The sequence below is a fragment of the Phymastichus coffea genome, unplaced genomic scaffold (genome assembly GCF_024137745.1).
Source record: "Phymastichus coffea isolate CEN01 unplaced genomic scaffold, Cenicafe_Pcof_1.1 PCOF00002, whole genome shotgun sequence".
NCBI classification, from domain to species: domain Eukaryota; kingdom Metazoa; phylum Arthropoda; class Insecta; order Hymenoptera; family Eulophidae; genus Phymastichus; species Phymastichus coffea.
Genome location: NW_026706813.1, coordinates 15,393,164 through 15,419,013, shown reverse-complemented (window position 1 = coordinate 15,419,013; position 25,850 = coordinate 15,393,164). Strand labels below are relative to the sequence as shown.

Genomic DNA, 25,850 nt, shown 5'->3' with positions numbered 1-25,850 from the left:
TGTTTAACAATTGCTTTTTTGCGAACGAGTTATATTATCACATTCTATTATGTTTAGTCTTGATATGTAAATACAATCGGTTTATTTAACAGATAAAAAAAATATTAATCTACAAAAACAAATGTGATTTAGAATATTTTATATAACTAAGTTTGTTTAGATCTGATAGTTTGTTACCATTATATAATTTAGAGGATTCGAACTCGAATAAAAAGTTTTGTATCAAATATATATTAAGTGTGTTTGGCATATTTTTTCCGAATAAAATCATTTATTAATATATGATAAACAATTAATATTAAAAGTAAAATATTAAAAATAATTTATTTCCACAAAATAGTCATCAAGATCTTACGCAATTTCTTATACAAGTTCTTGAACAAGAACTTATCCATTGTGAGAGCTGCGAAAAATGAAAAATACTTACTAGAACTTGCCTAAGGACTTGGCTAAGTTCTTACAATATATCTTATGCAATTTCTTACTCAAGTTCTTATTCAAGATCTTGACTTGAAATTTTCACGAGGGTATCTTCGCAGTCCTCTATTGCACAGGCTGGTATTCACTTCTAGCCTTGCAAAGTGAGCGCATGAGATTGAATAAACTTGGCTAATACCTAAGTTCTTTCTCTCATTGTGATTAACTGAGCAAGAACTTTCCTTTCCTATAATTCGAACTCAACTTATAGAACATCTCGCGCTATAAGAAACTTGGGCCGAATTATATCCTCTACAAAGAAGACTTTAGCTCTGCTTGTGGGACAATTCGCACCATAAGAAACTAAGGCATAGTCTGACTTTCCTTGAAAACTTACTCATATTCGCATATATTTGATTTATCAATTTATTTGATTGACAATTAGAGTAATTTTACAAGAAATGAATTCTTACTCATTAACGCAACTAGACACGAGAGTACGAATTATTAATTATAAGTGATACGAACATCACAAATTCTTGGTAATACAGCAAGTTGCCGCGCAAAAAATGAGTCATAGATTTATGATGCTCATGAAAATCTAAACTAAAAAATTATTCTAACGAATAACAGATCTGTAGATTAAACGATAAAATTTTCATTTACTCCGAATATGCTTTCGGAAAGACTAGATAGAGATTGTTGTTTATTCGTAATGTGTGGTTGATTAAAAGTGTGTGTGTGAAACAGAGGATTGAAATGATTACTTAAATAGAGTTTAAATGATTTGAATAAAGATGACTGTTTGAATTTGAAATTGATATCTTGTTGTTGTTTCTATGATCTTGTATATCAGTTTGATGGTTTGTCTTATTTCTTTTAGCTCTACCCACGTTAAATCTTTCGTAATACTTAAGCTCTTTAAATTTTCAAATTCAGTATGATTACTCAAAATTATTTACATCTAAAGAAAAGATAACTTTTCATGCGTTATCGAACTTTCAAGCAGCACTGCATGTACAATATATAAACTCATCAAAGATACACTTACACATAACAATACCAAAAGAAAAATGATCTGGCAAAACAGTTTCAAAAACGAACGAATAAAAACATAGGTATAACGACAAATGAATGAATAAAAAAAGAAAATACCAAAAATAATAAGTAATATTAGGACACATATAGCGTGTAAAAGATAAATCAAAGACAAATGAAACTGAATAAGTGACAACAGACAAAAATATGAACGAAAATAATAAGCAAAACGCGAGAAACAAACTATAAAAACTTCCTTTTCATTCTACACCAAATCAGTCCTCTAAAACAATTGTAAAACGAACTTTAACAGACAAGAACACGGATAAAAATAATAAATCGAATGCATTGACTACTCGTAAATCGAGACCGAAAATGAAATACGAGGGTGGTCCGATAAGTACTTAGCCTACAAAAGAAAAACGAAAATTTTGGAAAAGTGGCGTTTTATTTTTCAACATAGTCTCCTTTTAGTTCGATACACTTGGCTTAGCGATGCTCCAACTTCTTTAACCCGTCTGAAAAATACGTGAAAAAAACACGTGGTCTGAAAAGTAGACTTCTGTAGCAGCGATTACCTCCTCATTCGACTCAAATTTCTGCCCGGCGAGTGAGTTTTTCAAGTTGGGAAACAAAAAGAAGTCGCATGGGGCTAAATCTGGAGAATACGGTGGATTGGGCAGCAGTTCGTAGCCTAATTCGACCGATTTGGCCATGGCGACGCCGGAGGTGTGAGCCAGTGCGTTGTCATGGTGGAAGAGCACTTTTTTCTTCGCCAAATGGGGCCGTTTATTCTGCAATTCGACGTCGAATCGGCCCAATAATTCGGTATAGTACAGCCCTGTGACCGTTTTGCCCCTCTCCAGGTAGTCGATGTATATCACACCTTGTGAATACCAGAAAACGATGGCCATCACCTTTCCGGCCGATGGGGCAGTCTTCGCCTTCTTCGGAGCACTTTCGCCGGGTAAAGTCCACTGTTTCGACTGTTCCTTGGTTTCTGGTGTATACCAGTGGATCCATGTTTCGTCGACTGTCACGAAACGACGCAGAATCTTCTTCGGATTGCGCTTAAACAGCGTGAGACATTGCTCTGAAGTTGTCTCACGGTTGCGCTTGTTGTCCGGAGTGAGCAAACGCGGTACCCATCGCGCCAATAGCTTTCTCATGCCCAAAATTTCATGCAGGACATGACTCACGCGGTCTTTTGAGATGCCTATGATCTTAGCTATTTCGCGCACCTTCAATCGTTGATCTGCCAATACGAGATCGTGAATTTTTGTCACGTTATCCTCCGTGGTAGCTGTTTTCAGAGCACCTGGACGTGGCTCTTCAAAAATCGACGTGCGATCACGTTGAAACTCGTTAAACCAATTTTTGACGGTCGCTATCGAAGGAGAAGAGTCACTGTACACAGTATCCAAGCGATTTTTGATTTCGCTGCGCGATTTCCCTTCCAAAAACAAGAATCGAATCACCGACCGATACTGCTCTTTTTCCATTTTTCAAAAATCAACGGACACACTTGTTTCACACGCTCTCAAAAATAAACTACAACTCCGACCCGGCTGAAATCTTGACAGTAACCATCGAGAAGGTTGTACTACGTGATAGAATATTTCTTTTGCGAGAGTGGCGCCATCGGACGGTTAAGTACTTATCGGACCACCCTCGTAGTATACACTTTCTTCTCGTTCTAAATTAATTCTCGGTATGAGTTCTGATAAATCGACTCCTTGAAAAAAAATAAATCTCTATCTTCTTCTAAGAAATCTTCCTCAAAACAGTTTTCTAAAAAAATTGTAATGCGATCTTTAAGTTCCTCTAGTTCTTCAAGTTCCTCTAATCCTCCTGATTCTCACAGCAGCTCCCCGTCCAAAAAACTTAAAAAAACAAGACTCGACTGATGAACAACTCATAAATACTTCAACAAAAACTAACATCCTCAATCAAAACCAATTTAATCATATCGTAATAAACGATCGAGTTGATGTTCATCTATAAGTAATAAGCGACTCAAAATAATTGCATTAAATGAGTTTCTACATTTTAAAATGTGAATATTTTTATGAAGGATTAATATAATTGTTTACTTTTACAATAAAAAAAAGATATAAAAATCTTGTATTATTATTTTTTATTACAAAATATTAATTTCATTATTAATTATTAATTAAACAACATATGCATCATAAACTCGATTATTGTTTTGCGACAAACGAAACAAAAGTTGGACCTCATTGCTCACATGGAACATCTTGGGATATATTCACATGGTTGAAAAATCTTTCCAAGTTTCTCAGCGAAGCTTATCTTAAAAATTCGTTTTTTGCTAACTCTATCAATGTTTTCTGGTGACGATTATGCTGTGTTTAAATCTGTATTTATTGACTTACTAGTAGACTTATAAGAATCTGCATTCGGTCGGTACTGGAGCTCATATATATACCACAAACATCAAGACTTGGTGGATTTGGCAGAGGTACGGTTTTTGGATCAACTCTAAGCGGGATATTACCACAAGGCACCTTGCAAATGAATCGGCAACGATCATTACATCACTGGTGCTCCGTCTAAGGATCATCATCCTCTTTCCAACAACAAATCTTGAAGTTACACTTGGGGTATCGGATTTGTCAATTTCATTTACAAAGTATAATTCTGCAGTTGCTAAATCTTTAGGCTGCTCGTAAAAGTATGGCCAGTTCTCAAAGCTCTGCAGACTAACTTGTTCAAATAAAAAAAAATTGATCTTTCAGAAACTAATTATTGAAACTATATGAAAATAATTACCTGTATTCTGACATGTTGTTGCAATGTGAGCATTAATATTTCTCAATAAAAAAAAACATTTTGATGCGATTTACACTTGCAACTCCTTTCTTTTAGATTATATATTTAAACTTGTACCCCCTCCCCCGACCCTTTAGAATATGTATTTAAACGGGATTTTTTTTACAAATGTGATCATTTTCATTTCATCTGTCGGTATCTTTTAAAAGCTTATATTATGTTATCCAAAACACGCTCGGGACATTGATGATTCAAGCATTCCATTTGAAAGATTGCTAGCAAAATTCCTTATGGATATAGAAGAAATAAAAGCTAAACTCAAGCTCGAAAGTCCTGCGTGATTCGGCGGCCCACAACCGATACCTGTGTCCCTGTGTCGAACAGAGCACTATAAGGTTTACCGCCGATGAAGCATATGAGCAGTTGACGGATTTCACTACCATGTATACCATAGGATTCTCACCATTAGATGCAGCCAAACAACCAGTCGTGACCTCCACGACCACCGGCCCACCGGAACCGACAAAGTTTCCAGGTCTCTCGTCGCGTTCCTAACAACTGAGGTTTGGGCTACACCTCCTGGTAATTCAGAGAAATCCATGGTTCCAGTAAATTTCTCTTCGGACCCGTCCGGCGCCTCACACAATAGGGCAACCCGCTGTGACGAATCACTCGCGAGCCCTGCCTCACACGGCTGGCGCCTATGGTTCCCCTGTCCTCCGCACATTTTTTGGCGCTCCTCTCAAGACACTTCGTGAGCTCCTTCCTGCTCGCCGTCGCCACCGTCGCACCTCAAACACACAAACCAAGCAGTGAGAGTGTGCTCAACCTATGCACAGTCTTACCTTAGCGCGGCACACGTATTGGCAAGAGCTCGACGGAGAGCAACGACCGGGTCGTGGTTGTCCGTTACATATGCTATTTTAAACTCGGACTTAAAGAAAGTTTATGAAGAAGTTTATGAAGTGTGACAGGGTTATAGCGATGTTCGCTAGCCCTGTGTGCGGCACTCTCCTCGCGCGAGCGCAGCGACCGAGTATACGCTATATAGCGACTACATACTTGTGTAGTTGCAGGATCTGGAGAGAGGAGCGCGACGATCGCCTAGGTGTCGCCGTGAGGGCGAGTAAGAGCGAGAAGAGCGAGAGAGAGGGAGAGAGAGCGATTTTGACAGATTTTTGACGGCGAGAGAAGTGGGAGCGCGGCGGTGCGAGGCTTAGAAAATTAAGAGAGAGGAAGGGCAGTTAGGCGCGAGCTCTCGAGTAATTAGGACCGCCTGAGGAAAGACTGGAGGAGACAAGATTTTGGCAGGAAAGGAAATACTGCCATCAGTGTGACTGCCACGTTTGCCAGGAGAACAAAGTGTTCGAAGCTGAGCCAGTGCAAGCAGCGACCATTCGCCATCCACGAGGCAAAGGCCGTGCTGCGGCCCTTCCTGCAGCAACCTTAATCGTCGCCAGGGCACCGTTTCCTGCGGGTCTACGCTTTCGCTCTCTACCGACGGACCGTCGGCATTCGGTGGGTCTAAGGCCAGTTTGTCTCTCTCGCGCCAGCTCTCAGCTCTCGCTCGATTACAGACATTGGCGTATTCTGAGAAATTTATCGCGCACGCTGAGCGATATCGCTCGCGTGATCCCGCGAACTCTGGTCGCGGAAAGGCTGAGCGAGCGCGCTCACCGCGGTGAAGTAGACCTTGTAGCAATATTTGTGAAAAGCCGTCATTAAATGAGATCGCCATATGTAGTATAAGTGAATTAAAGTGTCCGATTATTTGTATCAACCTCCCGAACCAGAGCGAACTTCGGCCTGTGAAAGTCAGCGCCGGCTTTCTTTACCGAGAAAGAACCCAGAAAAATTAGCGGAGACCAGCCCAAGACGCACGGTGGCTGTCCCCTCTCGCAGAAGTATAAAAAAAAGAAGAAAAAGAACGGTGAAAGGTACTGTCTATCTGAAGGTAGATGAGTTTCATTTGTATCCAAATTCCAATAAAATATCGACCAATGAAATTAAAAATAAATAGCCATAAGAAAAGACAATAAAAAAAAACAAACAATTAGTCTCGCTGATAATAAAGGTTTATACAGAATAGCATTTTGTGAAATGAAAACCTGAATAACAACCTGAATAATGCTCTGTATAACAAATTATTGTGAATTAAAAAATAAAATATACTTACAGACTAGTAATGAATTAGAATGAATGTTAACTAAAAGAAATGGAATAAAAGTGCATTCACATAAATAGAAATGAAAATGATACTTATTACGCTCAAAATTATAGTTCCCTGAATAAGTAAAACAACATTGGAAAATAAAAGAGAGCGAGTGAAATGAAAAAACAGTACCATAGGCTAAGGCTTTTCATTCAGCTTAGAATATTTTATTTCTAGCATAGAGACGGAAGACTAAAATAATACCATATTTCGAAAGATACTCAGGACAGACAATATTAACGTAATAGAAATACGTTTGGGTACTTATTATCACACGGTTTACTTAGTTATTTATAAAGTAAAGAGGGGCTATTTGATGTAAATTTAATGTAGTACTTCACTTAGTCGCTTCTATTCCTTAAAAAATAAGGATGGTGTTAATTGTTTAAAAACAAAATTTTCCAACTGAATTATATTGTGACTTATCGATGTATAAAATAAAAACAAATATATGGTTTACTTACATTGATCCTAGCTCAATATCAGGTCCTCGAATCAAAAAAGGCACCCTGATATCAAATTCAAATGGAAAACTTTTTCCTTTAACAAGACCAAATTGACCCAAATGATATCCATGATCTGAAGTATAGATTATGTATGTATTTTCCAGTTCATTCAAAATCTGGAGTTCCTGACAAATCTAAAATTTATATGCAGTATATAATCAATTTGAGTTCTTATTTTAAACTATACAAATGAAAAATACTCACTTTTTCAACAGCCGCGTCAACGCTTTGAAGAGTTTGTAACCGTCTTGTCATAAGAAAATCAGTGAATTGCTTGTGAATTGGCTGCATTTTTTGCGTTACCTGAAGAATCCATTGTTTATCTAAATTCGGTGCATAATCATATACTGGTGTACTAAAATTTATTGAACATATATGAGATGATTCAGTTATTGTTTTAATTACACAAGCCGACAAGGAAAAAAACCCAGAAACCAGACAGTATGTTCCCAAAGATTTTTGGTGCGCTGAAACCGAATCTGACCTCAGAATTGCTCCATCACCCTAGGTTTTCGAGAAATCCTAACCTAAAAGTTGAAAAAACACGATTTTTCACTATATTTCGCGTAGTATTATGTCGTAAGCCAATTTTATTTTAAAAAACGAGTAATGCTATCTCAAAGTACTACTCTTACCCTTCAAAACCCTTTTTTCAGATTTAAAAAATCTTTATTTTCCATCGAGATATCGTAGATTGAATTTGAGTGATTTAGCGATTTCGTTACAGCACGAAATAGTGGCGAATTTCCGAATAAGGAGTTATAGTGTAATTATATGTTTTTTGGGTCACTGAATCCAAATATAACGTCAGACTGACTCTATAATCTCAATTCCCTTAACCCTAGAGCCCCATAACCTGCGACGCTGTAACCCCTGACCGACATACCCCAATTTCCTCAACCCTCGAGTCTTTAACCTGCGAAGCTATAACCCCCAACCCTCACACCCCAATTTCCTCAACCCTCGAGTTCTATTACCGCGACGCTATAACCCCCAACCCTCATACCAAAATTCGCTACGCAGAATACCTCAAGCCTCCAAATTATATTCAACCCCCGAGCCCTGCAAGTCTGCAACCTCAGACTCCTCTGCCAGAATTTCCTCAATCAGCACTTCAAGCTGCTATCGTATAACCGTATGTCTCTACATTTCAATCCCTTCAATATCCAAGCCTTGTATTCTACGCAGCTTTCAATTACGCGTTTTAAATCTCATTTATTCAGTTTGTGCGTATTGCATCTGAATATCTGCAACCCTACAGTTTTTCACTTCTTTTTTTTATGAAAACGCTGTTGTTTATCTTGAAATGAACGTTTAAGAGATTTGCGTCTATGATTATCTGTCAATGTATCGTGTCGGTGTAGAGCCCAGCAATAGTCAGCCATCATGCTCTCATTCAATCTACCTTGATAATGTTCCTCTTTGTTTCTGAAATCTTGATGAAATCTTTCACCCATTTCTTCACTGAACGCCCCAACATTGTCCGGAAAGTATTCCAAATGTGAAAACAAAAAGTGTATTTTCAGGCTCATCAAAAACCCTAATTTTAGAAAATTCTGTAGCATTGTCGACACAATAGTTTTGTATTTAGGGTCCCGGTGGTTTCCGAGAAAACTCTTGGTGACAGTTTTGAGACTTATCCAAGCATTTCTCTCATTAGTCGACATTCTCAAGAGGAATTCATCATCTTTCATAAGTGCTCGAATGTCTGGCCCTACAAATATGCCTTCCTTAATTTATGCTTCAGACAATTAAGGAAATTTGCCCTGAAGATACTTGTAACATTCACCTTCCTTATCTAGTGCCTTGACGAATCGCTTCATCAAGCCCAGTTTTATATGGAGTGGAGGTAACAAGATATGTTTAGTATCAACAAGGTTCTCATGGACGACATTGTGTGATCCAACAACCATTCCGATTCTTTTCCTTCCATTCTTTCCGAACCCAAAGTTCTTCTCGTGCACGACTGTCCCAGAGACACAAAAAACAGGGGTGCCTCATATTTCCAGATTGCAAGCCAACTAATATATTGATCATCTTGAAATCGCCACAAACGAGCCATTTGTATTCATTGTAATTGATTTTCTCAAGAAGGAATCGAAAGTTATCGTGAGACTCTTTTATCATAGTGGAATGAGCAATGGGAATAGCTGCATACTCATTCCCATTGTGCAGAAGTACTGCCTTGAGACTTTGTACAGATGCATCCATAAAGAGTCGCTAGTTCTCTGGATTATAACCTCCTTGAACTCCATATAAACTGATGAGATGCTTTGTATCGTTGCAGTAAACAAGGTTATCCACGCAAGTAAAATATGGCCGAAATTTAATATCTCTCTTCCTGTAAATAGAAACTTTTGTCTCAGGTCATAAAAGATTTCTTTCTTTTAGTCTTGAAGCTAAGAGTTCTGAAGAATTTTTAGGAAGATTCAAATCACGGATCAGATCATCCAAAGAATTTTGGTCGAAAAGTTTGGGCTTTTCTGAGTCAGAAAAATCTTCTTCATCACTACTGCTGCTTTTGTTTGTTACCGGAACTTCTATTGGTTGAAGTTTTTTTGGCTCAGAATCAGAATTTTTTTTTCTTTCTATTTTTCCATACTAAGCTGCTGTTACACTAGAAACGTTTGGATAAAGGAGAGAAGCTTTGTTATTATGATTAAAACCTAAAGTATCACATTTACAAAAGTAACAGTCATCATGGTGATTTTTAGGTTCACGTCATATTGTTGGTTGGAGAACAACTTCGGTTTTAGTTTTATTCCAGTTTTTCAAACTTCGGCGACAGTCTTCACAAATATATTTAGGAACCCATGGTTTGTCTAAATTCTTCATAGGTGTCTCGTAACATTCTTCAAACTAATCTTTAATGATATCAGTGATTGATCGACGAAGTCGAGCTACCTCAAATTTACCGCAGATATTACAAAAGGAATCGATTTTTCCTTTGCATGGAATTCTACATGCCGACATCTTCAATAACTTATAAGTTAATTGGAAATCACGAGTAATATGATAAACTTATTCTAATAACGAAATGGGTAAATATAATTAAATTTCTAGAAGACAAAGTTATAATAAAAATCAATGAAAGTACTGCACGCAGTGTTGTACGAGAAATAATACCAAGAATTCAATTCCAGTTACTCATCCGTTAGCCAGCCGCTCAAACACGATCCCTAACACGGATGAAGAACGAAGCACCAAAATTTGTAGTTTTTGAGCAATGTCATACACGGTTATCCTCAAGTAAGGAAATGTAGGCCCAAGTGAATCCGATATCTGCTAACGTAGATACTTTCTTCATCGTTAGTAGACCAGAAAATTTAAGATTAAAAATCCTAGCTGATCAATTTCGCAAGTTATAGACACTTGTATGTAAACGTAAATTGTACTTGTATATGTAAGTTGGATATGAATTTTCCTATCACAGACACAAATTCTTCTACCTTCTTTTACCGCAGAAATGACGTCTATCGTTGTTCCATTGACCCAACAGAATTCCCCATCCACCAAACCCGAATTTCTTTAACCCTCGATAGGGCCGGGGGTTATAGCTTCGCAGGTTAAAGGCTCGAGGGATAAGGAAATTGGGGTGTAAGGGTCGGGGATTATACCGCAGCAGGTTAAAGAGCTCGAGAGTTAAGGACTTTGGAGTATGTCGGTCAGGGGTTACAGCGTCGCAGGTTATGGGGCTCTAGGGTTAAGGGAATTGAGATTATAGAGTCATTCTGACGTTAAATTTGGATTCAGTGACCCAAAAAACATATAATTACACTATGACTCCTTATTCGGAAATTCGCCACTATTTCGTGCTGTAACGAAATCGCTAAATCACTCAAATTCAATCTATGATATCTCGATGGAAAAAAACGATTTTTTAAGGGTAAGAGTACTTTGAGATAGCATTACTCGTTTTCTAATATAAAATTGGCTTACGACGTAATACTACGCGAAATATAATGAAAAATCGTGTTTTTTGAACTTTTAGGTTAGGAATTCTCGAAAACCTAGGGTGATGGAGCAATTCTGAGGTCAGATTCGGTTTCAGCGCACCAAAAACGTTTGGGAACGTACTGTCTGGTTTCTGAGTTTTTCCATTTTTTAAATTTTGTCGGCCTGTGTTCTTATTCATAGCGAATTTATTTTTAGCATAGAAATATTTCATTAATAAATAAGATTTTATTAAAATTTCATTTTTGAAGAATGCTGTTAATTCATTGATAGCTAATTTTTTCTCAAAGATTCAATAATTTTGGATACATTTTCGTAATTTGTTTACAGCATGATTCTATTAAAAGATTTAATAAAATAATGTAGATTTTTTAATTAAAAACTCCTGGATTTACTTCCGATTATTTTTGCATGAATTAATCTACAAAATATCGACACTTTAATGTAAGTGAATGAGTGTTCTATTTATTCCATTTACTTTGGTTTTTAAATAAAACGACAGAAATATAGGAATTGTGTGTCTGCGTGTGTGTGTTAGAACGGTGGATGAGTAGAGTAATTTATTCATTGCCGTTACAAAAAGTAATCTCGTACCGCGGTGTAACGCTAACCGCGACCTAGATTGCTTTTTCTAGAATGCTATAGAAATGAATCTTTTCTGGCACAATAAAATGGATTTTATAAAGGCCAAAATATGTTACATTTTTAAAAGATATTTTCATACTAGTCAAAAAAAGTTATTAGGGATCACTGTTATTGGACGGGTCAATTTAGAGGGATGCCTACAATAGTTATAATTTACACTACAAGAACCCTTATTTTATACCTGTTATCTTTCATAATCTTACTGGCTATGACTCACATTTTATTGTTACTGAAATCGCTACTAACCTAGACATTGAAGGGAAAGTAAGTATTCTAGCTGAAATTAAGGAGCGATGTATATCATTCACAAAAGAATTTAAGGATAGTATTATTAGTTTTCGCTTTATTTATTCGTTTCGTTTTATACCATCGTTTCTAGAAAATACGAACACGTTAGATCGAATATCTCATGATCACGGTATCGGGAGCCCGGATTCAAATCTACAAAGACTTTGTTATTGAAGTGCGAACGGGACGGAGTACCCGAGAGCATGATTGCCGCCCGAGTCAAAGGCCGTTCGGCTGTTAAAAGGCCTTCGTACGGGACAAACTCGCCTCGCGCGAGTTGTTACCCATCAGACTATGAAATTTTTCAATATATGGTAACTCTGTCTTAGTTAGTCTATTTAAATTTTGGATGTATTCATATGGGAAAACTCTTTTTCTTTTAATTAAATTAATCTATTCTAAAGTGTAATTATCTTTCTGAAATTCTCTCTGTATAATTTCTAGCTGAGGTAAATTATATGCTAATTTATCTAGAGATGTAGGCATAAATCGAAAGGAATCAATGAAACGAAAGTTAATTCGATTGTTTGCAACTTTTTTTGTGAAGGGTATGTATCGCTCCTTGTTTTCAGCGAGAACAGAGAGTTTTTCTTCAAATTCTGAGTTAGTAGCAATTTCTGTTATAATAAAATATGAGTCATAGCCTGTAAAGTTATGAAATACGACTGGTATGAAAGCAGCATTTTTATAATTCAAATTGCAATGATTATAAGCTGTACCTCTAAATTTTCCCGTTAAATGACAATGATCTCAAACTCGTTTTTGGTTCTCTTGGCAATATCGGTTGCTAATATGACTTCTTCTTGTCGTTATGAATGCCTGTTTATTAATCAATGATAAATCCATTTCTATTGCATTATTATATATCTGTTCTAATTCATTCACTAAAGATTTAAATTGCTTTATAAATTATAATGCTGGTGATTCGTCTTCATTTAATTTTTTTCCATATGGCTTACATATCGACTTACTATCATCATAACGGCATTTTACATATAATCCAATATAATAGGCTTCATGTTCTTGGAAACTATATCTCTTAACACTGAGATTTGTATTCGGATCTTCTATAGGTTTCAACAGACATTCAAAATCGGCATATATAATAAATGGAACTTTCTCTTTATGCTTAAAATTTTTAAATTCTAAAGTAGCATCGTTAGGTAAATTAATCCGACACTTATTTATTTTGGAACAGTCAACTTCATGAGATTTCAAATTTTCCTCGTTAGTAAAATAATGAAGACAACGTTCACAAAGATAAATTTTCTTAGTATGTCGAATAATTTGACTACGGAGAAGAGCAGATAAATTTTTCATCCATACGTAGTGAGTTTCTAATTTAAATTTTTCATCATCTATTGATATTCGAGGTCTAATAGTATCATTTTTATCAATATATTCGTTTTGTATTGAAAGGAAGTTCAGATGTTTAGTTTGTTTTAATTTCTTTATATAGCTCGGTGAGATTTCATATTTCGTTCCATATTTTTTAAGTATATATAAGTTTATACTTATATTATTCAACTTTTCAAACTTTTTGTTTTTACAGGAAAGCTTATCCGTCAATATTCAGTTCAATCTCACACTTACTTACTCCGTTTGAATATTTTTCAACTGGATGAAGGCATGAAAGTATAGCCCGCTTAAAATATTCATTGTCTTCATTTTTAACATTAACACAGGTTCTTTTATTATTTAAGCTTGATGGTAATGGTATATATGAGCATGGTTTGAATGGATTATACTTATTTATATTAATAGTGAGTCCAACAATAGTTTCTGACGACCAGCCTGAGTCTCTTTCTTGAAATTCTTCGATTTGTTTAAGTATATTTTCTTTAACGTTATTTTGAAACCATCTATCCAGATCAGTAGTCTTATAAATGCAAACATTTTCTGTATTGAAATACTTGATTTGAATATCTTCTTCTTGATTTTTCTTTATAATAAATTGTGATGCCATTTCTCTATTTATTTTCAAGTTATTAGAGATAGCAAGAAATTGAGGTATTTTAATTTGTAAAAATTGATTTGCGGCAACAAGAAATGTTTTTTATATCTAAATGATGTTGATTAACTATACAGACTGTACTAATTCGATTTTCAAAGGCTGAATGAATTGGCCTCCAAACAACTCCATCTCCTGGAATTTCATCCTGAATAGCTGTTAATGGATGTATACTTCCAGCAACTTTTATAGTTTTACTTAAATTGACTTCAATAGAATTCAAATGACAAGCATAAGTTTGACATCTTTGTCGAATTGCTCTACTTAAATCAGATCGTTTCATAAGTTTATTAATTGAAATTATAGCATTAATTGCTAAATTTTTCGATCTAATACAATAGGCTATATCTAAATCGTCCGAATGATGATAAGCTTTCCACAAATTTTTAATTGTTTCTTCAAAATAGGTGATAGAAGTCATGTTGTTAGTTATCTGGTTTTTATTGTATTGTAGAGTCACTCATCTGTAGTTGTATAAAGGATTATTATGATGAAAGGATGGGAAAGGTAGCGAACAGCTCTGAAATGAACTCGTTCTCAGTTGGTAATTAATATTGATTTGTTTAACAAATCAATAAGGATTCAACTAACTACTGAGGAACTACTTGCAAATGGAGTAAGGTAAGGCAAGCTTAGCTTGCAGACTGTCTCGAGAGACTGCGCTCTTTTACTAGGCCGAAACGGCTTATAAAGGTTAAGTGAGGGCGCTGCGTACAAAGTGAGAGCGCTGCTAGCAGAACGAGGGCGCTGCAAGCAACACTATTATCTCTGTAGGCAGTATATGGAAGGGATAGCTAAAACGAAAGAATGGGGGGTGAACCGACTGTGCACCCTCTAACTTATTAATTTAGTATTAAAGAATTTATATTGTAACGGGATTAATACCGTTTATTTAATTTATGCGCGCGATCTTATCGAAGAGCGTGCGGGATTATCTATACGTTCAAATTCGAAAACCGGAGAGCAGGAGGGAACGGGTGTTAGTCAACCAACTATCTACTAACGTGAAATAAATACATCGAAAATACTGTTAACATCACATACGGAATCGTTTATTGCTTCTTAATGCTACACCGTATTCGGTCCGCGTATTTATGTTTACATGCCACGCGCACGACAACAACATGCAGTGTCGGATCGCTCGCCGCTCATTGTTCGCAGAGCTATTACATGCGCATTTCTTGTCGAGTACGAGAGATTAGTTATAGACAATTCTATCGCGATCGCGAAATTAAGCTGGCCAGCTTACCTTATTAGCAGTCGCACGGAGAACGAAAGAAAAAGTTCGTAAACGTGACTCGGGGAAGCTCGCTTGTGTGGTCGATCGGGTCTCGCTGTCGATGGCGAAACTCCTCACACATACATGCTGAATAACTCACACTCGACAGCGAACTGATAGCGATTCAACTATTGTAGACGGAAATCATAGTGAGAAAATCCATTTACATAGAGGTCTTGCTGTTCTCTCTTCGATTCGCTCACTCTGACTTTGTCACAAACTTTGGAGTTTGACTTTCTTTTTCTTCTTCTTCTTCCAACGTCTCGTTCAAAATTTTTTAATACTTGAGTTTATTTCGCTGCTGTAACTTAGATAGGTTTCATACCAATAGTTCTGTGTTTGCGATTATTGTAAGCAGCTGTGAGCTCTGGTATAGTATGTCCAACTATTTGTAGCTTCCACGGAGACTAAACATTTTTCACATAGCGTTCTTCAACGTGCAATTAAATTGTTCTCATATTGAAGATTTGAGTGAACTATAGGTAGACTATAGACTGATATATTTTTTCACGAGAGCTTTAAAATCTGCATTATGGAATTCTTTACGTCTATCTGTATGGAGGTTCATTTGCAGTCTACCTTTCGCTAAAATAGATTTCATGGTCGCTATCACATCGCTACAGGTTTTCCATTTCACAGGCACAGTCCACGCGTAAAAAATTGTCAAATATCGTGAGAAGACAAAGTGATTTTGCCTAGAATAGACCTGCATATCGACGAGATCGGTTTGCCACGTTTCATCTATACCTCGAACGTCGTACTTTCGTCTTGGATAATTACGTCTCGTTGGTTTGTGCAACTCTTCCACCACCGCTTCCATCTAATCGACTGCTTTCTAAATTTTCAACACTTGACTTTATTCGTGGTAATTTCTCTTTGATAATTGCATCCAAATTCTCAAGATCACTCCTCAATCGAGCGATCACGTCTTTCGTAGATTTGATTGCTATCTAAACATGCCTTCCGCTGTTTCCCAATTTATAGCGTCTTTAGCCTGCAGCGGAGGAGCAAGATTTTCCAATCTTTTATTTTCTAGATCGTAATGGTACTCAATTGTGAGGTTGAACCTAATACCAGGCGAATTGCGAAGACCGTTGCCTTCTTCACGAAAACTTCAGGAAAATTTTTCTTCTCACTTATAAAATTTTTGATTGGATCCACTTTGCTTATTGTGGATCGACTATTGGTTTGAATGTCTTATTCAAGACATCGGCGGTATAATCTCCAGTATGCTTCAATAAACTATATTTTTGTATTATTGCTCTTTAAATTTACATTAGAATATTTCGACGATTTGATAATGCTCAAATGATAGGTGAGTTGACCGTGCTGAGCTGAAGATACACGGGCATCAGCTCAGGAGTCAGCTCAGTGAGCCGATACCCCCGTGAGCTGAGGCCTCACTGTTTACCTACTTATTTAATTTTTTTCTATGTCGCTTTCTAGTATCCACGAGACGAAGAAAATCGGACAACCTCGCCATATGACAAAGAACTGCTTTGATTTTCCACATTTACAGTCGCGTATATAAGTTTTTGGCCAGCCTATACTGAAATTCTCAAAAATTCAAAATTTTGTACACTAAATTTTTTACACTAAAAAAATGCTATTTTTAATCGTTAAAAAATCCAGTGAAATATGAAAGATATTGCATTACCCTTTAAAATGAGCTGGCGCGGGTTCACCTACGACTATTTCCGAGCGAGCTACAAAACTTTAAATTTTTAATAATTTCAGTAAAAGTTGGTCAAAAAGTTATGCACATGACTGTATTTTTGCGCAAAATCTTTTCCCATGCGATCTTTACTAACTAGCGCCAATTCTGCGTTATAAGATATTCCGTCGGTTTTCTTGCTGTGTAAATCTGCAATATGTACGTGTATATTCTATCTCATTATGTAATAAGTTTGACGCACACATTTTCTTGTTTTCTGGTTCGCAGCTTTACGCATCGGAAGGAAAGGCCATGCGAGCTTGTCTCCATGCGAGTAGATGCACCGCAGACAAGTCATCGCCTCACAATCACTCGTAAAATGGCTCGACGGACAGAATGCAATTCAAACGCACTCACATCCATACGCCCGTGTCCAGTTGGTTTTCGCTGAGAGAGAGAAACTAAGGGCGCACGAAAGACGAGATGGCACCTGACCTAAGGAAAAAAGCGTCGCTGAAGATCTGGTGAGCTGCTGTTGTTGCCCTGCTGCTCGTCGATACTTTAGTTGTTATCGTTGCTCGATTCCCTAATCGCAGCCCATTGCTCCTGGTAGTGGAAGTGGCCGTTGTTTATCGTAGCCTTCCTCAGCACTTCCAATCCTGCACGTTTCCTGGCAAGAGAAAGGCAAATTACCGCAAACGTTCCTATTTTGATCTTGACGCCTCACTCCTGACTCTCTTATCTGTCACTCGTATAATGCTTCGCGACGCTGGTCAGATCAGTACTTTTTGCATTCTCTCGCTTTTTGCGGTATCTCTCTCACCTCTCCCTATAGGCCTCAAATACGGCCGAGTGCCGCCAGCCACGCACACATGTGCGAATCATGCCAGGTGATACCACTTTTCTCTCTCTCTTATGCCCTCTTACTTACTCTTACTCTCACTTATACCCTCTTCCCACTCTGGCCGCTCCGACCACCGACGTCTATTAGGAGTTATACCTGAAACAAAGCCACATCGAGCGTCGATACTCGGTTCGAACGACCAAGACACCGATGCGACAGTTGTGAAGGGGAAGGCACACAGAAGAGAAAGAGAGGTGAATAGGGCGAGTGATCTCAACGATCGCATCACCCGTCACACATTCATGTCGTTATTTGCAGCATGTGCGCTCTACATGTGTGTCCATGGTCGAGAAAGAGAAAAAAAGAGAGAAACAGAAACAGAGAAAGACTGATACTGAAAGAGTGAGAGGGAGAGGGACGGCACGAAACGGTAAAACGTCCTCAAAACCCTTGTTTTTTACGGATGTTTTCAGTCGATTGTACCCCGTGGTTCGCCGTGCTTGGAGAGAACTAAATTAACCAGGTCTTTATTTATTCCTACACATAGATTTGCAGTACGTGCGCTGGCCTGAATAGTTCGAGCTATTATGACATGAGAGGGGGGGCGTGGTCGGGTGTCCAAAAAACCTATGTATATTTCGAAGTTTAGTTATAACTCTCCCTGTTGTATGATTTTTGCCAGATCACGTTAATAAAATGTCAAGCGGAGAAAAATCAGTTTATAGATAGTCCAGCTAGCCAATACCTGCAGACCTAACTTTCTTTGCTCTTCTGGTCTAGCGGTGAATTTGGACTCATTGTTGAAATCAATTTATTTAAACTAGCAAATGTACGTGTAGAAGCATCTAAATTTGGAAAGATAATTACAGGTTATATATTTCTATCTAGTAACAATTAACGGCATTATAAGTGAATTTACAAATGAGATTTTTAATTATAGATCTCTTCGAAATATGGTTGAGGAAAGTATATTTTCCCGAGGTCGGCTTCAATACCATGCTCTTACTTGACTTCTGGAGTAGTCATTGTGATAAAGTTATAGAAGAGAAAACACGAAGTAATAAAATTATAAATTAAAAAAAAATATCGTCTAAAACAATAGGACAAATTGAGCTACTTGATGTATATGGATTTCGTATTTAGAAAAACTGTGCGACAATTTTCAAATACTGTAACATTGATGATTTATGATTTTACTTTATATAAAAAAAAATATATTATTGAACTTCAATTATTAGTCCATAATCAACTATTTTCACCAAGATGTATCAATCTTTTTAAATATTTTTGGTTCAGGAGTGGTTACATTAATAATAAATCAGAAAGATTCGACAACCCTGTTACTTACGGTTTCGGAGATTTCTGCAATACGCATTGTGAAATAGATGGGTGCAAAAGCATGTCTATTATACGTTGTGCAAGAAATCATGTTCCAAGCATTTTAAGACGAATATCATTATTGTAAGTAGTACAAACAATAAATGAATCCTAATTTTCTTGACCTTTTCCATTGGAAGCTGTAACTATTATAAGAAGTCCGTTACCATTTTTATGTATTTAAAAATTGTAGACTTTACACATTACAAATTATTTTCATTTTATTTCACGAAACATTGAATCATATCTTTCAAAAAATTTATTCTATTTTGATATACGTAAATATTTTTTGAGATAGAAATCCACAGTCAGTTTCTACCAGTATATTTTACTACTCCAGTTAGTTTTTTGAGGGTGGCTTTTCCGTTATGAGAGTGGACTGAACAATAATTTCATAGTAAAGTATCAAGAAGAACATGTAGTATATCGTATAGAGGGGTGTGAATTCCGTTTTATTGAAGAAATCGAGCGAGATCGAAATAATCAAGTTTTGCTAGCTAACCGAAGAGCAGGAGAAGACGGGTGTCAGTCAACCAACTTATTACTAGCAAAGACAACAATAGATTATCGTTTCAATCATACATGGACTAGTTTATTTATCATGTAATCTACAACGCACTTGGCCCGCGCATTTACGCTTGTACGAGGTGCGCGACAATCTTACGTATCTTCATTTCATTTACAATCATTCGTTTGCGATATCCGTTTGCATGTTCGCTCGCTACCAATTTTCCTGTGATAGCCGGTATGAGGGGAGAGCTAAGATGTTATGCGCGGTCGCTTATCGAAACAATAACGCGAAGATGGTCAGCTTACCTTATGCGATTAATCGCGCTGTCAAGGGGAGCAGCTCAATGTCGTAGTTCAACGCGTGGCTCACGTTGCCACTATTCCGCTTAAATACTAGGCTCTCTCTATCGTCGTGCTGCTTCCGTCAAACAGATTCAGCAACCTCGTGGCTGGTCTCCGATGGAGTCTCAGCTCACCCCTCGAATTCGCAGCAACAACAAAGAACGATCGGCCGTTTAAGTTCACGCTCCTTGTGGCATTCACACGTACGCTCGTCGTTGCTGATGATAGAGGCACTTCTAGGTTCGGACACGCTATTCGCAACTTTCGGGTAGCTTTACAACTCTAGCTTTAGTGCTCCTGGACTCCTGTACGCTGTTGCGGTGTCAAAGGCACTCTCCCACTGGTCCTTTTCTCTTCGCGCGCATTACTTCCCATTTCAAACCGAGTTCCCATTTTCGACTTATCCGGCCCGGTAGATATTGTCCCTGCAGGCAGCCGCGCGATCGAGACGATAGCGCGAACCGGACGTTTACCGTCACAATCGAAAACTTTTGTTCCGGGGTAGCTTTTATATTTTTGATAGTGGTTTCGACGATAATCTTGGACAGGTCAACTTTATTCTTATATATTTTTCAATACATTATCGTATATTAAGTACGAGTAGCTCTACTGTCCTATAAACAAATGTAACGCGGGAATTTCGTGTACTCGAACTGCTGCCCAAGGAGTATGGTTATAATGTTCAAGGTACCACATATGAAGCATTTATGTTCTCATAAGATTCCTTTAAATGCACTGAATAAGTAACTGGGATTGAAGAATATATATTTTCGTTATAAAGGAGAACCCTTCAAACTTGTTTTAGAAGAATCAAGAAAATGATACCAATGAGAAGGGTCTTAAATCAGATCGAATATTTTCATTAAAGCCATTTACGAGTACATCATGGCAGTAAGTCAACTGATAATATTCTTTAAAGTAGCCAGCGTATTCATGCTCTCTGTCTCTGTGCCAAGAGAAAGTTTTTCCTAGAGCAAGCAGATTCATCTAATTTAATTTGGAATCTAGCAGTTCAGATTTATTCTTGGGCAGGTCCAAATCATTAACGAAATTATTTAAAAGAGTCAATAACCGAGGAGCTTCGAAAGGAGTATCAAGGAGTATCGAAGTGCACACTTTTATCCGACTGAAGGCCACCTATTTCTTCGATGACTTCTCTTCGCTCCGAGTATCTTGAAGTACTATAGAAACATCTCACGTTTCCGTGGGAAAATAGTTCTTCGTAAACCCGGTTCGATAACAAATAAGACATTAGGATGAAAAATTAAAATTTTATTCTTATTGTAACCTACTAAATTAGTTACACAAGAATAGCAGTTGTCATGACTGCTTGACTCATGTCAGAATATCGAAAAACTGAAAGTAAAATTTTATGAATTAGAATCATCCTTTTTTCATCGAGTTAATATCGATTGACAAGTAATAAAAATTTTATTCGGCACCCGTCATTTGACTAAATTTGCGATGTTATAGTCAAAATAGTTATTATATACCTTTATGACTGTTACTGTGATATGTCTTTCCTGTCTCGAAAGTGTATATAATCCATATACGTTGCAGAACTTTTTAGGATCATTCACACAATTTCGATAGAACATTATAATAGATATTGATGACAGTGGGATAACTCACAGTTACTACAGACTTGATAGGAACAAAAATGACAGAAGACGAAGTGCATTAGAGACTTAACCAAACCTCGAACTATCCTGAAAACGACTGTTGAGAAGATCACGTTAGATAGACAGTTCTAAAGATAGAATGTTTTATTTTTCATAAGTTCGTAACTGTTACGTCCGTGCACAAAGTAGACTGTAAGTGGACCTCTATGTGCAAACTGTATGAATTTTTTACTCAAAAACTATGTAAAAAATAAAAAAAATACTAGACATAGTGCTTATTTGTTTTTAAACGAGAAATGCAATAATAATTTTGTTTTGTAAAATAATGACTTTTTCGATATGTCGTCCGCCATATTTGATCCGTCATCTTTAATTTTCGAAATTTGACACCGGATTCTGATTCAATGCAGATGGGGACCCTTTAGAATATAAACGTTTTTTCCGCGCCATACTATAAACCTTATGTGTACGAAAAAGTTATTAAGGCTGTAACAAAATTAATAAAATAATAATCTTCAATTTGCGATATCTTTAGGAAAAACAACTATATCTAAAATATTTAAAAAGGATTTTGAAGAACGAAAGTAGCAATTTGAAATTTTTCAATTCGTTTTTAGAAAAAAATTTAATTCGTACTGTATTATAACCTTAAATATAATAAAAGATCATGATTTTTCACTTTTAGATCACACTATTTCGAAATCTTGATGTGATAGCTCAATTCTGAAGTTGGATTTGGATTCAGCGCATCATATGACTTCGAAATACGTACCTGATATTCTTGTGTTAAATCAAACCTTAAATGTTGTAGGCCTGTGATATTTAATCAGCTTAATATACAATATATAAATCGTGTAAGTTATTGACATGTATTTTGTCACGAATGCTTGTCTTTCTAATTCGGTTGCTATCGGATCGCTTTCTGTCCTTTGTTCATTTTCTCGGATGTGGGTAGATGAAAACGGAAAATAAAAAATTTCCCATTGGGACGCGAGTGGGTATAATTATTTGGTTGACGAAAGGCGGGAATGGCTTTTGTGAGGCGTTGCAAAAGATCAAACGCTCTTACTTAAGGCCTTGAAAATTTACAATATTACGAACTTAATTATAAAAAGAAAAAGGAATGGAGTAAATTTTATAATAAAAAATAATTTTTAAACAGTTTCGTTAAAAATATTATTAGATAAAAAGTTACAGTTGCGTGTAAATCGATCAAAGGTAATATTGTATTTCAATGAAATATAAAGAATGAAAGTGAAAATACAAATATACTTTCGTAAAATACTTTTATTATGTTATCATAGCATGTGATCCAAATATTTAATTTAAGTATTAACAAAATTTTATTCCGAAAATAACAATTTTTTATCTCTCTGGCGGGGAATTTCGGGAGGTCTCAGCCTGATTGGACCGTTTTTCCCGACTAATAATAAGGGCGCCAGATTACCGTTCCTAATTTACAGCGATCGACGGGGATACGGTCGGAAAATCGCAGCAGGTTTTATCTGCCTACTGTACGACTACGCAGAGTGGGCAGGTCAGTAAACCTCACGTCGATATCCTTTTCTCAGACCGACGGTACCAACCAATCGTTGATCTTCTCCGTCCTGGAAGTGCCGGCAGCTCAGGATACGACTTCTCGTCTATAGTCGGAGATTTGTTAGATTTAGCGCGTAGATCACCTAATGCTCGAAACTAGTAATGAAAATAAAGAATCCTTACTACAGACCGTCCACGGCTTAAAATAAAATCAGCATGCAGGGAGAGAAGGATTAATGAGGTGTAAATAATAGAGATCGGTTACACTTCACTTTCCTTTATTCGGTGGCTAGGGTACAGATTCGGTTAGAATGGCGGATGATAAGCGCGGCTCGATGCGATTAAATACGTTGCGGAAACGGATCCACGCGTCCCGGTGAATTAAACATGCGATGAACTATATGCTCGATCCCGAATTTGTGACGGCGATTAGAATGTCACATAAATCCCCCACACTTCTTACACTCAAGCTAGTTCAAGAAATGGCGGTTGGTCAGCGCGACTCAGTCGGAACACTCTATTCCCAGCATCGACAAATCCACGCGTCACGACGGGATTATTGGCACGAAAAATCACGTACATCACCCCACAATTATTACTACTGAGTGACACTTTGCCTATTTACAGATTACAGCTATAGACTCACTCGGCGAAACACAAAGTCCTTGTATGGTCTCAGCTACTTCTCGGGAGTACGTCTATCAGCGTTAACGATCAGTGGCAAAATGGGCGAAAAACGGCTCTTCGCGGTCAAAGATCTTTTTACTTCTCCTCTTTTCGAGAAGAAATTATTTTATTGGCCGATATGCTAATTCGGATATCGGTAGAAGCCTCCGAATATTTTGTCATTGGTCAATATGTAAATTAGAAAAGTAACAGTGCCCTCATTTTATCTCCTACTTCGTCGCTATTTATCATCTCTCACCTTCCATTAAGACGGTCACATTGATTGATGAGAAAGATCTACCCCTATTCCTATTTATTTTTCGGTGCGGACGAAAATATAATTTATTCTAATTCGCTTATTGGTCGTGACGTCACCTGAAAGTTTCGTCAGAAATTCGAATTTCATCAATCAATAATCAATTTAATTTGTCAGATTAATTTTCACTTATTAGTACGCTTAGGAATTGTAGCTGTCGCACACAAGTATTTCCAATTTTTATTGGTACGTTCCACATTTTAAATCTCATCGCTAGATGTTTTGCAATGTAATACGATAGTTGTAAGTCGGTTTCATTCTCGTAGCGCCCTCATCATCGAGTTTGCATTCAAATTAGTATTGTATTTATTCTAGTTCGCTCGCTTTCATATGGTCTGTCTCGCTCGCTCCCACTTAGTCTGTCTTGGCGATTCAAAATTGCCGCCCTCGCTCCCGCGTGTAAACCTCGTGCTCCGCTGTCGGTCTCTGGAGCGCCTCCTGAAGCACTCCCTCTCAGTCGTGTGGTGTATGTGTGTATCCAGGTGTTGTATGTGTGTGTGTCTCTGGGTGTGACTAATGGTCAGCAGCAGTGTGTGTGTGTGTGTGTGTGTGGCGCTCAAGATGTCGCCTCGGTACGCAGCAGCCTGACACAGCTGATTGCTGACTGCTGCTTTATCGACGATTTTCTGGTCACCCTAGGTGTGTCAGCTCCTTCAAATTGTCTGTGTTAGTGCCTGCGTGTGTAACGTGTCCGCAGGTTTCACTAACATGCATTTCCGTTGCATTTCCTAGTCAAGTTTCTCGTGTTTTTCCTCTAACTGGCAACACGTAGTCGGGAGTGTGTGTGTGCGTGTGCTCTCTTTTTCTCATCGTGCGCTCCATTTTTTGCTCATCCGTCGGATCGCGTTCTTTGACTTGTTGCGTCGTTTTCTCGGATGTGGGTTAGCGAAGATGGAAATAAAACAGTGTACCGGTTAGAACGCGAGTCGGGTATAATTATTCTGTTGGTTACGGGGCGGCAAGGGACGGGAATTGCTCCTCTGAGGTGTTGCAAATAGTGCAACACTCACAGGCATAGTCTTGTAATGCACCGCATTACATCTTTCATAATTATCCATCCAAATGCGAATTCGGTAGTTATACCCAGAAAAAATATAGCAACACATGATAAAAAAACAACTGAAATTGGTGCTAAATTAAAAATAGTTATTATTACTTCCTAGCCATGTTCTTAGAAGCTATCATAACAGCATATTGGTCAGACATCAAATCAATAAGTTTTATAATTCTACCATGAAAGGTGAAGATTTGCAAAAGGAGCTGTGTTTTGGATCATTGTTCTGCTGGAATATCCATCCTCATGGCATATTACGACGAGAATAAGATAACATTTACTTATAATATCCTTGAACATGGTAGAGTCCATAGCGCCTTTTATTTTAGATATTGACCTATGTCTTTCCAAGTGAATACATCCCAAGTATACTGCTATCTTCATCGTATTTCACATTCGCTATTTTACATCAGAAGTCATATCTACAAGTTTCTGGTTACCATACATGAATTCTACCATCATTTCTAAACAAACTAATTCTATTTTCTCCGAAAAAAGCACCTTCTTTTAGTTTTCAAAATTGATATGCTTTTGTAAATTCTAATTTAGTTTTTTTATTTTTCGTACTAATAAGTAGTTTTATCTCACGGTTTTACTCTTATATTGCAAAAAATTATAAGGTGATTGCTTTTAATACTAATTACATTCTATTTTCAGATCTAATACATCTCATGCTAAAAATGGATTTTTATTATTTATACGTGGTTTATTACTTTAAGGAGTTTATGGTATATGGGGATACTATTATAAAAAATCTTGAAATATGTTAAATTAAATCTTTGA

General features: G+C 37.1%; 1 protein-coding gene across 1 annotated transcript in view; it reads right to left on the bottom strand.

Annotated features, from left to right (window-relative positions):
* Positions 1-25,850, bottom strand: part of LOC131663122 (extracellular sulfatase SULF-1 homolog) — a 566,756-nt gene that overhangs the window by 296,214 nt on the left and 244,692 nt on the right. Inside the window, exons 5-6 of the mRNA XM_058933233.1 lie at positions 7,171-7,321; positions 6,925-7,100 (exon numbers count right to left, since the gene is read on the bottom strand). Of these exons, the coding sequence (XP_058789216.1) occupies positions 6,925-7,100; positions 7,171-7,321 (327 nt within the window). The remainder of the gene's footprint in view (positions 1-6,924; positions 7,101-7,170; positions 7,322-25,850) is intronic.